Source organism: Canis lupus, chromosome 5 (genome assembly GCF_011100685.1).
Source record: "Canis lupus familiaris isolate Mischka breed German Shepherd chromosome 5, alternate assembly UU_Cfam_GSD_1.0, whole genome shotgun sequence".
In the NCBI taxonomy this organism is placed as follows: domain Eukaryota; kingdom Metazoa; phylum Chordata; class Mammalia; order Carnivora; family Canidae; genus Canis; species Canis lupus.
This window is the reverse complement of record NC_049226.1, coordinates 63,497,496-63,511,311: the sequence shown is the minus strand read 5'-3', so window position 1 is coordinate 63,511,311 and position 13,816 is coordinate 63,497,496. Positions and strand designations below refer to the sequence as shown.

The 13,816-nt window shown below is 43.7% G+C and overlaps 1 protein-coding gene across 6 annotated transcripts in view; it reads left to right on the top strand.

Annotated features, from left to right (window-relative positions):
• LOC479600 (beta-catenin-interacting protein 1) overlaps positions 1-13,816 on the top strand; it is a 155,427-nt gene that overhangs the window by 72,722 nt on the left and 68,889 nt on the right. For 2 of the 6 annotated variants that reach the window (XM_038537926.1, XM_038537925.1), the window contains exon 1: positions 345-457. The exons of the other annotated variants lie outside the window; for them this stretch is intronic. In XM_038537926.1, the coding sequence (XP_038393854.1) occupies positions 367-457 (91 nt within the window). In that variant the 5' untranslated portion in view covers positions 345-366. Of the gene's footprint in view, positions 1-344; positions 458-13,816 lie in introns of those variants that run through there. 6 annotated transcript variants of the gene reach the window in all.

Genomic DNA, 13,816 nt, shown 5'->3' with positions numbered 1-13,816 from the left:
CTCCGAGCTCTGCCGGCAACTCGAGGCGCGCGCCCCGCCCCGCCCCCGCCTCCCCGCCTCCCCGCCTCCCCGCGCGCGCCCCTCCCGCCGCCACCCCGCCCCCGCCGGTACCCTCGCCGGACCCGAGAGAGCGCGCCGCCGCCATCTTAGTTGCTGCCGCCGCCTCCAGCCCAGCGCTGCCTCGGCGGAGGGGAGGGCGCCCGCGGCCCGAGCGCGCGGCCCAGCGTCGCGGCGGCGGCTCGTCGGACCCCGGAGCTCGCCGCGGCGCGGAGCAGCCGGCCTCCGCCGCCAGAGCCCCGCTCGGCGCCCCGCGCGCGCGCCTGCCGCTCCCGCCTCGGGCCGGCCGCGGCGCCGGGAGCCCGAGCGATGCTGCGCCGCCCTGCACCCGCGCTGGCCCCGGCCGCCTGGCTGCTGCTGGCCGGGCTGCTGAGCGGCGGCGTGGTCTGGGCCGCGCGAGGTAAGCGGCGGGCCGGGGCGGGCCCGGGGGAGCCGGGGTGGGCGCGCGGCGCCGGGGGAGCGGGGCTCCGGCCCCGGGCGGGTCTGGGGGGCGTGCACACGGGGCCGCGGCGGGGGGCACCCCGGGGAGAGGCCGGGGAGAGGCCGGGGAGCTCTGTGGCGCGCTCAGAGGTGCCCCCAGAGGTGCCCCGGGCCGGGGGCGCGCGCTCGGTGCCGCTGTGCGCTTACATAAGAGCCCACTCCTCCGCATCCCCTTCCAGGAGCCCGGGGCTGCGCCGCGGCGCCGCGGACGCCGCATCCTCGCCCCTCTCCGCCTCCTCCCGGGGTCCTTTAAATCTTGTCTGTCTGCAGACAAGCCGAGGCCGAAACTTCTCGCTCCCCTCCCACGTTTCATCCAAAGGTGAAAATTGTGATGAGGTTTACGGTCGCGGTCTCATCCCGCGTTAGCAATCTGCGTCTCCTCCGCTCCCGCCGACCCCGCGGTGCAGTTTTTCTGACGGTAATTTAGACCGTGCAGGGGCTTACAGGTTCTCTTTGATTCCTCAGGGCCGACGTTATTGTACGGTTACCTGGCCAAAAAAAAAAAACAAAAAAACAAAAAAACAAAAAACACACACACACACAAAAACAAAAACAAAAAACCCCAAAAACTTCTTGGTGAATCGATGGTTTTGTTGTCGTTCTAACCTTCATCCACTTAACCTTTTAAACAGTGCACGCTTTCTGATATTGACTGATCTTGCCAACGAAAAGCTTACGCATTGCAGATACATGCCTCCGAATGGATCTTGGAATCGTAAACATTTTCCTTGGCCTTGGAGCAAAGTAATCTAGGTGTAGTCTATAGAGTACTTGGATTTTTTTTTTTTTATTTTTAATCAAAAATCTTGGGGGGAGAGGGCTGATAAAAGTCTAGATGAAACGATCATGTTTCGTATTAATAAGCTTTTTTAAAAAAAATCCTCATTTTTCTCTTTCTTGGCATGACAGACGGAGAGAAGTATGGTGTTCACAAATTAAAGGGCAGAAGAGGCAAATGCATCTTTTGTTCCATGTTCCTTTCTTCCCACTGGGGATGATAAACTTTTGATTACTTCATTTCTAACATTCTGTTGACTGTCATAGTCAAGTCTCAGTCACGAAGTATAGAATCGCTCTCACTTTGGTTTTTAGAAGTTACATCAAGCTGAGTTTGAAATGTTTTTTCCAGATGTGGAGTGGAGGTCTGAAAGTCCAATATATCCAGGAGAAAATGTCAAAGTTCTGTGTCTCTTGGGGAAAACCCACACATTTTCAAAAATATGTGCTTGGACTGAGTATTTTGGGAACAGTTCAAATATGTTTAGTTTAGTCAGTGATAATGTTTCTTGTTAAAACATATTTATCCATTCACCTCCACTTGCTTTTCATTATTGAATTACTTAAATTAATATTACAAATATAAATTTCAGCTCTCTATCTTCATTGTGGTGGGCAAACAAATGTTATGTGAAAGATGTATTGAGCGCTGAGTCCTTTGTAATTTGCTGATTTTCTATTATGAGCTTTTCTTGGTGCATTTATAGTACTTAAGAATAATTAGTCTGCAAAATAAAAATACATTTTAAACATCAGTTATTCTGTTGCTTTTTTTCTTTCCCCCAGCCTGCGGTAGGAAATGTCTTGTGAATATTACAAGAAATGCTAATAAAATGGTTTCATTTTGAGGGGTTACAAATGGATTTTATATGTAAATATGTAATTTATAGAGGCACTTTCTGTGAGCTTATTTTGAAGGGTGATCATTTCAACTAATATCTGACTTCTTTATTGCCATAAGACTAGCTATATCTAATAACTTAATGGGATAAATATCATGTATAAATTGCTAGAGAGAATGTTAGATTTTGTAATATAAATTGCATCTTGACTATTAACTAGTTGTTTAATAGAGAACTCTGCATTTCACTTTAATTTGTAGCTGCGGTTTTTTTTTTTTTTTTTTTTTTTTTTTTTATTTATGATAGTCACAGAGAGAGAGAGAGGCAGAGACATAGGCAGAGGGAGAAGCAGGCTCCATGCACCGGGAGCCTGACGTGGGATTCGATCCCGGGTCTCCAGGATCGCGCCCTGGGCCAAAGGCAGGCGCCAAACCGCTGCGCCACCCAGGGATCCCTGTAGCTGCGGTTCTTAAAAAAATATCAAGTAAATCAAAATGTTAGGCATATCCTTGGCATGCCCTAGGCTGCCTGCTTTTCTCTTCAGTCAGTCAACGATCAGGAAATAGTCAATTGAAATGGAGAATATAGAAAGCTTATGAATATATATATATATATATGTTTTTTGAATATATATATATATATTTTTTTAAATGCGAGCTTGGACTGCCATTTCAAAGCCAAAGAAATAATTTTCATTGTTATTTTCCTGCTCGTTTGCACACAGACCTCTCAGTGAGTCCTCCCCTCACCATCCTATGTAAAATTTCATCTCTCTTTGAACTCTTGAATCCTCTTTTCCCTGCTTCACTTTTTCTGTTTCCATAGCACTTAATCCCATTCTGACACCCTTAATTTGTTTATTATCTGTCTCCCCTCACTAGGACGTAGGCCCCAAGATGGAAAGGTAGTTTGATCTGTTCTGTTCACATGTGAATCCTATCACCCCCACATTCATATAGTACCAGTAGGTACTCAGTATTTGTTGAGTGATTGAATGGATGGACAACTCTTTCAGTTTTGATCAGTTTTGACAGTATAGTATTTAGATGTCCTAGTTTTCATCTGGCAGGTAAATGTTATATACTGAAAAAGGCATTACAGAGGATAAAACACACCTAAATTCTGCATTGTGGATATAGAAAATCATTAGATAATTTTTCAAGGATCTGTTCTGTTGATTGCACTGTTGGGGATATTAGAGCATAAAAATCTATAGCAGCTTTTGAGGTCTGTAGGTTTTTTTTTTTTTTTAAGATGATATTTATTTATTTATTTATTTATTTATTCACAGAGAGAGAGAGAGGCAGAGACACAGGCAGAGGGAGAAGCGGGCTCCATGCAGGGAGCCCGACGTGGGACCCCCTGGGTCTCCAGGATCACGCCCCGGGCCACAGGCGGCGCTAAACCGCTGCGCCATTGGGGCTGCCCTAGGTCTGTAGTTTTGTGGCTACCACTCTGAGTTTAAAATTTTTTTTTTAATTTTTTATTTATTTATGATAGTCACGCACACACACAGAGAGAGAGAGAGAGAGAGAGGCAGAGACATAGGCAGAGGGAGAAGCAGGCTCCATGCACCAGGAGCCCGACGTGGGATTCGATCCCGGGTCTCCAGGATCGCGCCCTGGGCCAAAGGCAGGCGCTAAACCACTGCGCCACCCAGGGATCCCGAGTTTAAAATTTTTTAAACATTATTTATTTATTTATTTGAGTGAGAGAGCAGAGTGAGTGAGAATACAAGTGGGAGGGAGGGGCAGAGGGAGAGGGAGAAGCAGGCTCCCCACTGAGCAGGGAGCCCTGAAACGGGGGCTCACTCAATCCCAGGACCTTGGGATCATGACCTAAGTCGAAGGCAGACTCTTAACCGACTGAGTCACTCACGGCCCCTGTGTCTAATTTTTTAAAATGCTGTGATTCTCTGCTTTTTTGGAAAGTGGTTTCTTAATTTGTTACCTTTTTTTCTGAAGTAACTTTGAGGAAGAATGCTTTGAATATAGACTTCAATATTATATATAATCTAATCGTTGTATTACTGGGAGTAAATGTCATTTATTTCATGTAGGAGACCTATATAACTACTAAAGAAATGATAAAATATTAATAATTCTGAATGTATTCCAATTTAAGAGCTCTAACTCAGTTAACTGGAACCTTCAGTTAACTACAAGAGTTCGTCTTCTGGCTGCAGACCACTTTAAGGAGGAATAACATAAAACCAAGCAATTTCATAGGAATCCTTTTGCAAAAGGAAGTTGTAGGAGTTCATATCATATGTTATCAGTGTCAGTACTATTTAAGACAAAACAATATTTCAGTTTTAGATGTAAAGAATATGACCCATAAATGAAATTTTAATGAAATAAAATATTTTTGCATTCAAGTTAGAGAATGCTGTAATTCTGTGATACTGGTTGCAGGACTTGGCTAAGTTCATTAAACCATCTCTTAATCTTTAAAGTGAGGATGTTAAAGTTTTAAGACATTTTTTAAAAGGATTGAATTATTTTTGTTATTGCTTTCTAAGACAGGAAAATATAATAGCGGGTGGGGTTGGGTAGAAAGTCTTCATTTATAAGAGTTTAAACAAAATAGGAGGTGTGATTATCCTGAAAATCACCAGGAGACTATTGCTCACATCTTCTGGTTAATTGAGGTTTAGGATCATTATGCTTTTAAGAAATGTATCTTATGGGCAGCCCTGGTGGCTCAGTTAGTTTAGCACCGTCTTCAGCCCAGGGTGTAATCCTGGAGACTGGGATCAAGTCCCACATCAGGTTCCCTGCATGGAGCCTGCTTCTCCCTCTGCCTGTGTCTGTGCCTCCCTCTGTGTGTCTCTCATGAATAAATAAATAAAATCTTAAAAAAAAAACCCCAAAAACCGAAATGTATCTTGCTTTTTCTGTGGTCTTGATTTGGTAACAGCAGATGTATTTGAAGATATATTGTGTCTTTTATAAATGGAATCTAAGATAATTGATTTCTTATAAAACAGTTTAGTGGAGCTTCAGAAATAGGGATTCAGGATTGGTGGAAATGATTTATGCAGCATTGTGTTCTAGCACTGTAAAAAATCAAACAAAGGTGACATTTTGATAGCAGTGGAGACTATGCAAAAAGCCAGAGCTGGGAACCCTTAGACTGATATTCCCTTCCCTGCTGTCAGGCTGTTGTTGTGCTGCCCAGTGCTCTCTGGGCCACACCACCTAGGAATTGGGATACTGCATTTGATAGGCCCTTTCTTGTCCGTGTTTTAGGCATATTTTTGTTCATTTTCTTACTTAGGTGTAGGATGATATTGTTAAAGTTTTTCACAAGATGTGTTGCTATGGCTTCTTCATTTTTAAAGTTTTAGATGAAAATTCATTTACTTCAAAGTAACTGAATTGAGAACATTTTTTTTTTTTTTGAGAACATCTTAAAAACCTATAAAACACATCTTCTGTTCCAGAACCCCAGTAAGAAGTAGGTGGTAACATAATAAAGGAAAAATCACGTTTTCCTTTTTTACCTTGGGTCAGACATGAATATGGCTTTTCAGTCATCTGTTTTGGACCGGTTTGATTCTCTTGTGACAAGAACTTCTTAGAATCAGCTACTTTTTGGGCAGCCTGGGTGGCTCAGCAGTTTAGCGCTGCCTTCAGCCCAGGGCCTGATCTTGGAGACCCGTGATCGAGTCTCACATTGGGCTCCCTGCATGGAGCCTGCTTCTCCCTCTGCTTGTGTCTCTGCCTCTCTGTGTGTCTCTCATGAATAAATAAATAAAGTCTTAAATGGTCTACCAACTGAGCCAGCCAGGCGCCCTCCTTTCAGAACATTTTCATCACCTTAAACAGGAGCCCTTAGCTGTCACTCTAATTCCCCTTTCCCCAGCTTTTGACAACCCCAGTCTACTTCCTGTCTCTATGGGTTTGACTGTGCTGGACATTCCGTATCAATGGAATCCTGTAACATATGGCCTGTTTGTGACTGGCTTGTTTTGTTTCACTTGATGTTTTCAGGGTTCATCTATGTTGAAACGTGCATCAGAACTTCTTTTTTATGGCTATATAATATTTGACATAGGTTTGTGTCCCTCCAGAATTCATATGTTGAAACCAAATCCCCAATATCATGATATTTGGAGATGGGGCTTTTGAGGGGTAATTAGGGAAAGAGGGAGAGCCCTCACGAATGGCATGAGTTCCCTTATAAAAGAGAACCCATAGAGCTCCCTAACCCCTTCCACAAAGTGAAGACACAGCAAGATGATGGCTGTCTGCAAACCAGAAAAGGATCTCAGCAGAACTCAAACATCATGGCATCTTGATCTCGGACTTCCCAGCTTCCAGATCTCTGAGGAATAAATTTCTGTTGTTCACAAGCCACCCAGTAGTATTTTGTTTTGGCAGCCCAAATAGACTAAGGCAATATTTCTTTGTATAGATAAGCCACATTTTGTTGATATGTTCACCAGTCGATGGACACTTGGGTGGTTTTCCAGTTTGTGGCTACTCTGAATACTGCTGCTGTGAACATTTGTATACAGGCTTTGTGTGCACATATATTTTCAGTTCTCTTGGGTGTACACCTAAGAGTGGAATTGCTGGGTCATGTGGTATAACTCTGTTCACCATGTTGGGGAGCTGCAGAACTGTTTCTCAGAGTGGCTGTACCACCTACACTCACTCTTGACCTCTGAATCACTCCTGGGAGGTTTTTTTCTAATCAGATACATATTTCACAGTTGTCTATGTTTTCTTTCAAGGGTTTTAAGTTGCTGATGTTTTCCTGCTCTAGGGATAAACTGGCGTTTCATCCAACCAGCTTCTTCCACCATCCTCTCCTGTATCATTTCCAGTGTTGAAAGGCCTGCCCTCTATGCAAGTAGCCCTTCCTGTAAAAACAGATGTTTCTTCACACTTCGCTGACATTTGATCATTCAGCCTGGGCACCTGCTAGCACAAAAAGCGATGCTTTTCTGAAAAACATTGAGACTTGGGTTGGCTTACCTTAGGTCTGAAGCTTACCAGTCCTTTAGATCTTTGCCGCATCTAGTCCTGCAGCTCTTTTGTTTTTACCACTCTCATTTTAAGAGTGGCTGAGCCCCAGGCTCTGATTTCTGGCTGTGATGAGAAATGAGCTCATAAGGTGCAGACTCTATGGTTAGGGGATAAGCAGAGTGAACCTCCAGGTTCCAGGAGCAGGGTTTAATTTTTAGAAAGGAACTGGACGAAATGTTAGAATTCTTTTTTTTTTTTTTTTTAAGATTTTAATTATTTATTCCAGATAGAGAACAGGGGGAGGAACACAGAGAGGGGGACAAGCAGACTCCTGGCTAAGTGCGGAGCCCCACAAGGGGCTCTGTCTCACGACCTGAGATCAGGACCTGAGCCGAAACCAAGAGTCCAACACTTAACTTGGTTTCGGTGCCCCCGGAATCCTAGACTTCTTAAACAACTAGTTTGGAATATGATGTTTCTTCATTACATTTTTTTCCTTCTAATTGGCTAAAAAGTGTGCTTTGTTAAAGTGAATTCTTTTGTCTGGTTCTTTGATTTTATTCTTTAAGTAACTATTTGTTATTTACCCAATTTTTAATCATAGTATAAAACATAGAGGGAACCCTGGGTGGCACAGTGGTTTGGCGCCTGCCTTTGGCCCAGGGCGCGATCCTGGAGACCCGGGATCGAATCCCACATCGGGCTCCCGGTGCATGGAGCCTGCTTCTCCCTCTGCCTATGTCTCTGCCTCTCTCTCTCTCTCTCTCTCTGTGACTATCATAAATAAATAAAAAAAAATAAAAAAAAAAGAAACTTCCTCTTGTGGGTTTCTTATTAAAAAAAATAAAAATAAAACATAGAAATGTATGTCTTTTAGATACAAAGTGAATTTTAAAACTCAGTAAATATGAAAGTCATCTTTGTTTAAGGCCTTAAAGTGTAACAAAGACATTTATTTGGAGCTCTTCCTAATAGTTATTTTTTTCTTATATAATACAGTACTTTGATATTAAGAATCCCCAAGAAAAAGATCAGTCATCGTAAACTTAAATTGAAGATATGTAAAACTTGAGAATCATTTGTATAAAGTTGTCTATTAAGTGGCTTTTAAAGAACATGATTTATCCATCTGAAATGCAGAATTCAGTCACATTTAATTTTACATATTTCAGATGTAGTTAATGAATATTGTGAGGACCAGCTGGATAATATGTGCGGCCAAGTGCAAAATCAAAGTGCTGGCCCTGGGGATCCCTGGGTGGCTCAGTGGTTTAGCGCCCGCCTTCGGGGCAGGGCGTGATCCTGGAGTCTGGGGATCGAGTCCCGAATCCCGCGTGGGGCTCCGTGCATGGAGCCTGCTTCTCCCTCTGCCTGTGTCTCTGCCTCTCTCTCTCTCATGAATAAATAAATAAAATCTTTAAAAACAAAACAAAGTGCTGGCCCCTTGGGATGCCTTGGTGGTTCAGTGGTTGAGCATCTGCCTTCAGCTCAGGGCGTGATCCTGGAGTCCTGGGATCGAGTCCCGCATTGGGCTTCTTACATGGAGCCTGCTTCTCCCTTTGCCTGTGTCTCTGTGTCTCTGCCTCTCTCTCTCTCTGTCTCTCATGAATAAATAAATAAAATCTTAAAAAACAACAACAATGACAAAAAGTGCAGGCCCCTTTGCTCAAAAATTATTAATAATTTCAAGATGACAAAGAGCACTACACCAAGCATGGGGCCCAAAAGACCTAGAAAATTGTCTTGAATATTGATAGACTTACCCTGATGGCAGGATATTAATAGTTGGAATGCAGACTTGGCTCTGGGATTTTCACCAGGGCCCTTGGTCCTCTGGACTTGTTCAGATGAACCAGCTGATGCCCCCTCCTCAGTGACACCTTCCCCTGGTGCTCCCCTCCTCATAGCAAGACTGGTATTTTCTGGTGGCCTTAGGGTAGGGGGTGGATACTCTTCTCTCCTTAGCACCAAGCAAAGGACAGAGTATACTCAGCTCACAATAATAGTGCCAGCAAATCAGAGGTAGAAGCTAATTGAGGAATAGGGTCACTTTTGATTTGGGGGCTTATAGCCTTTGCATCAGCAGATTATATTTACTTTTAAAATGCCTTGACTAATTCATGCTGGTTTCCTATTACTTATGGAATCAGTAATGAGGACAACAAAAATAATTAAAATTCTTGGATAATCCCTAATTTTTTTTTGCTACGCTTTTCTTTTTTTAATTTTTTTATTTATTTATGATAGTCCTATATATATATATATAGAGAGAGAGAGAGAGAGAGAGAGAGGCAGAGACACAGGCAGAGGGAGAAGTAGGCTCCATGCACCAGGAGCCTGACGTGGGATTCGATCCCGGGTCTCCAGGATCGCACCCTGGGCCAAAGGCAGGCGCCAAACCGCTGCGCCACCCAGGGATCCCTTGCCACGCTTTTCAAATGTTTATCAGAGTAGCTGGTAAGTAGCAAAATTCACTGGCTTGAATTGAAATTTTTTCCTAGGCTTTACTCAGGCTGGAGTTCTTACAGGAACAGGGCAGGGATTGAAAGGTGGGCAGTGGCCATTCTCAGTATGGGAACACATCAGTTACCTGTGCCATGATAATGATAGGGTATCTTGATAATCCCATCTGTATTATAAAGCCCTGAATTGGCAATGTTTTGAGCTTGCTTCTGAGTTGTTTGTAAGATACCCATTAATACCTGCCCATGGTTCCTGAATGAAGCATTTTCATTTGGCAAGGGTTTAAAAAGTCTATGCCCAAATGTAAGAAACTTTCTCTTGCTTAATTAAGAGGAGCAGCTAACAAGCATCTTCTAAACATTCAAAGCCCAGAATAGAAAAGGACTTAAATGCTTTTTTATATGAAATTGACCTTATTTATTTACTTATTTTTCAAAAATTTATTTATTTATTCATGAGAGACAGAGGCAGAGACACAGGCAGAGGGAGAAGCAGGCTCCATGCAGGGAGCCTAACATGGGACTCGATCCTGGATCTCCAGTACGAGGCCCTGGGCTGAAGGCGGCGCTAAACCGCGGAGCCACCCGGGCTGCTTGAAATTGGTCATTTTTAAACCTTTTCTTACTGGAAGAACCTGTAACCAGTGGGATATTTTCATTAATATAATCTCCCCTTCCCCCTGATGGCAACTTTAATTAATAACAACTGCAACATTAGTATTTGTTTGATTGATGAAATGTTTTAGAAAGGTTATAAATGCCAGTGATTAGTAAATATTTGCTTATTCAGTTGATAAAATTTATTAACCCTACTTTTTCTAGAATTTTTTTTTAAAGATTTTATTTATTTATTCATGAGAGAGAGAGAGAGAGAGTGACAGAGAGGCAGAGACAAAGGCAGAGGGAGAAGCAGGCTCCATGCAGGGAGCCTGACGGGGGACTCGATCCGAGGTCTCCAGGATCACACCCCGGGCTGAAGGCAGTGCTAAACCGCTCGGCCACCAGGGCTGCCCTAGAATTGTTTTGAGTATTCTTAAAAGGTTTGGGATTTTTACCACTACTTTAAAAAAGTAATGCATAAGACAAGTATGTATTTGTTGCATTTTTTCTTTTCCTACTAAGTGTGTGTTTATGTGGTTCTCAGTGCTGATGGACAGAATGAAACCAGAAGCAGTGAGAAAGCAAATACGGGCCACTCCGACCAGGCTTTGGTGGTTTAGGCCTGAAGGAAGAATGTTAGACGGGTTTCCTGAAGTTTGTTTTATCTGGAAGCTCAGGTCAGTGGTGTAGGAGAACAGATAGGGATTTGGGGCAAAAGCCTTGACTTGGAACAGAGCAGTCCTGACTGTACCTTCTTATCTTTTGGAATTTCAAGCAGAGACAGGCAGACTGAGGCAGGTTGGTACAGTGGGCAGCAATAGAACCCCAGGACTCTCAGCAGTGGCTATGGAAAGTCAGTCCATGCTCAGATCTGGTCAGATCGAGAGCTTTTCTCCTGAATGCTGTGGTATGTTTTAGTCTTCTATTCTTGTATTCTCACATTGAATGGCCTGGGCACGGTGAACTCACCCCACGCAGAAGCTCCTTGACTACCTCCGGTTCTGTGCAGTCTCCTCGTGCAGCTGCTAACCTAGCTTGGACTTGATGTGTTGTTTCCTGGGGCCCATTTCTGATTCCCTGATGACCTGAAAAGGCAGTCTGTATCCACCTATTAGGAATTCAAATTAGATCTCAAATTGCGTTTTCCTGGAAACAATGTTATAAACCGTTTCAGTTCTAAAAGTGATCGTCAAAACTGATTTAACCCATAACACAAGTGGAAACCAGGCAAATTTGTAGTAAAACACAGCACATACATCATTACAGTATTAATTTTATAAACCAGCAATGAAGTGCTTGTTAAAATGTGGAAAGTTGGTCTTGAAGTAGTAAAGTGGCTTTAAAAGATTTCATCAGGGCAGCCCGGGTGGCTCAGCGGTTTAGCGCCGCCTGCAGCCCAGGGCGTGATCCTGGAGACCCTGGATCGAGTCCCACATCGGGCTCCCCGCACGGTGCCTGCTTCTCCCTCTGCCTGTCTCTGCCTCTCTCTCTAGCTGTGTCTCTATGAATAAATAAAAAATCTTTGAAAAAAAAATAAATGAATAAAATCTTAAAAAAAAAAAAGATTTCATTGGGAGCATCAGCCATGATCAGTCACTCTTGGCTCACACCTGGACGGAAGTGGGGTGACTTCCAAGTGACCTGGCCTGTGAGAGGGGCAGGAGGGAATTGTGACCTGTTCCTTGTGATCTTGAAGAGGAAGGATTCGGAAGAGGAAAGATGTGGGCCAGCACGCCCCCTGGTGACCAGGTGGGAGCACTGCAGGGGTGGCTGACGGGGGGGCCAGAAGGGGGAGCGGCACAGTGGGTGCAGTGGGCTTTCTGCCAACAGCCGTGTGTCTGGTGCACGCTCCGAGAACTGCCTGTGTGTGCAGGTCTCCCCTTCAGAGGATGCTTACCAATATGCATCATTTAAAGGAATGACTTATGGTTAGGTTATGTTTTCCATCAAAGAAAATTTTACTTAAGAATTGACCATTCCTCGGGGCGGCCCCTGTGGCTCAGTGGTTTAGCGTCGGCCTTCAGCCCAGGCAGGGCCTGATCCTGGAGACCCGGGATCCAGTCCCGCGTTGGGCTCCCTACATGGAGCCTGCTTCTCCCTCTGCTTGTGTCTCTGCCTCTCTCTCTCTGCGTCTCTCATGAATAAATAAAATCTTAAAAAATTTTTTTGACCATTCCTTGAATTGTCCAAGTTCCAGAATATATACGAATTAAATTTACTCCCTGCAGGTTTTTAAAAAATATTTTATTTATTTATTTATTCATGAGAGACAGAGAGAGAGGCAGAGACATAGGCAGAGGGAGAAGCAGGCTCCCTGCAGGGAGCTTGATGGGGACTCAATCCCAAGACCTCGGGATCATGACCTGAGTCAAAGGCAGAGGCTCAACCACTGAGCCAACCAGGTGCTCCAAGCCCCAAGTATTCTTTTTTTTTTTTTTTTTTTTAAAGGTTCTATCTATTTATTCATGAGAACACAAAGAGAGAGGCAGGCTCCATGCAGGGAGCCTGACATGGGACTTGATTCCAGGACTCCAGTATCACACCCTGAGATGAAGGCAGGCGCTTAACCACTGAGCCACCTAGGCATCCCAGGCCCAAGTACTTTTGATTGGATGTGTACATGTTATTAACTGGAGGTCATCCATTCTAAATAGTAGTGACCTGGTGACTTCTAACAGTAATGAAAAAGGGTGCCTGCAGGCCCCCTCTTCAAATCTTTGTTTAGGATGATCTCTGAGGTAGTCTTTCCCTAAGGATGTTATGTGGATAGGTGTTACTTGTTAAAAGGGGTGTGTTGGTTACCTAAGTTTGGGAAATGGGGTCAGTGCTGCAGGATGTCTCAGACCTTTAGCGGACTGTGTTGAATTGCTGGGGGTGGAGAGTGGCGGAATGTAATCCACATTTATCTAGCTAACGATGGTGGAGCCTTTCATGACACTATTGTATACCATAGAGCAGTTTGGGAAATGCTGTCACCTCCATACTGTAGGAAAAAAAATATAATTTTGTACAAAAAGAATAGGTTAAAATGACCTAAAATACTGTCTCTTTGAGATCACTAGTCTTATCCCCTTTGTGTATATCTCCCTTGTAAAAATGTATCTATGTAGTCAAAAGTTTTAAACAAAACAAGCTCATTTTTACTAGTTGTTTCATAACCTTCTCATGTCATTTATTAAACGTTTGTCTGGGTATGGTGGGTGTATCCATTAGAGGGATGTATGTAGTAGGTTCTATTTAATCCTATAGGGTTCCAAGCTCTTTGGTCTCAGAAACCTCTGTGCTCTCAAAAATTATTTTTTTTAAAGATTTTATTTATTTATTCATAGAGATGCAGAGAGAGAGAGAGAGAGAGGCAGAGACACGGGCAGAGGGAGAAGCAGGCTCCATGCAGAGAGCCTGACGTGGGACTCGATTCCGGGTCTCCAGGATCACGCCCTGGGCTGCAGGCGGTGCTAAACCGCTGCGCCACCGGGGCTGCCCTCAAAAATTATTAAAGACCTCAAAAAGGTTGTGTTTATGTGGGTTATATTGATCAACATTTATTCTTAGAAATAAAACTGAGACCCTATTAAAATATTTATTAATTTATTTAAAATAGCAATGATAAACCCATTATTAT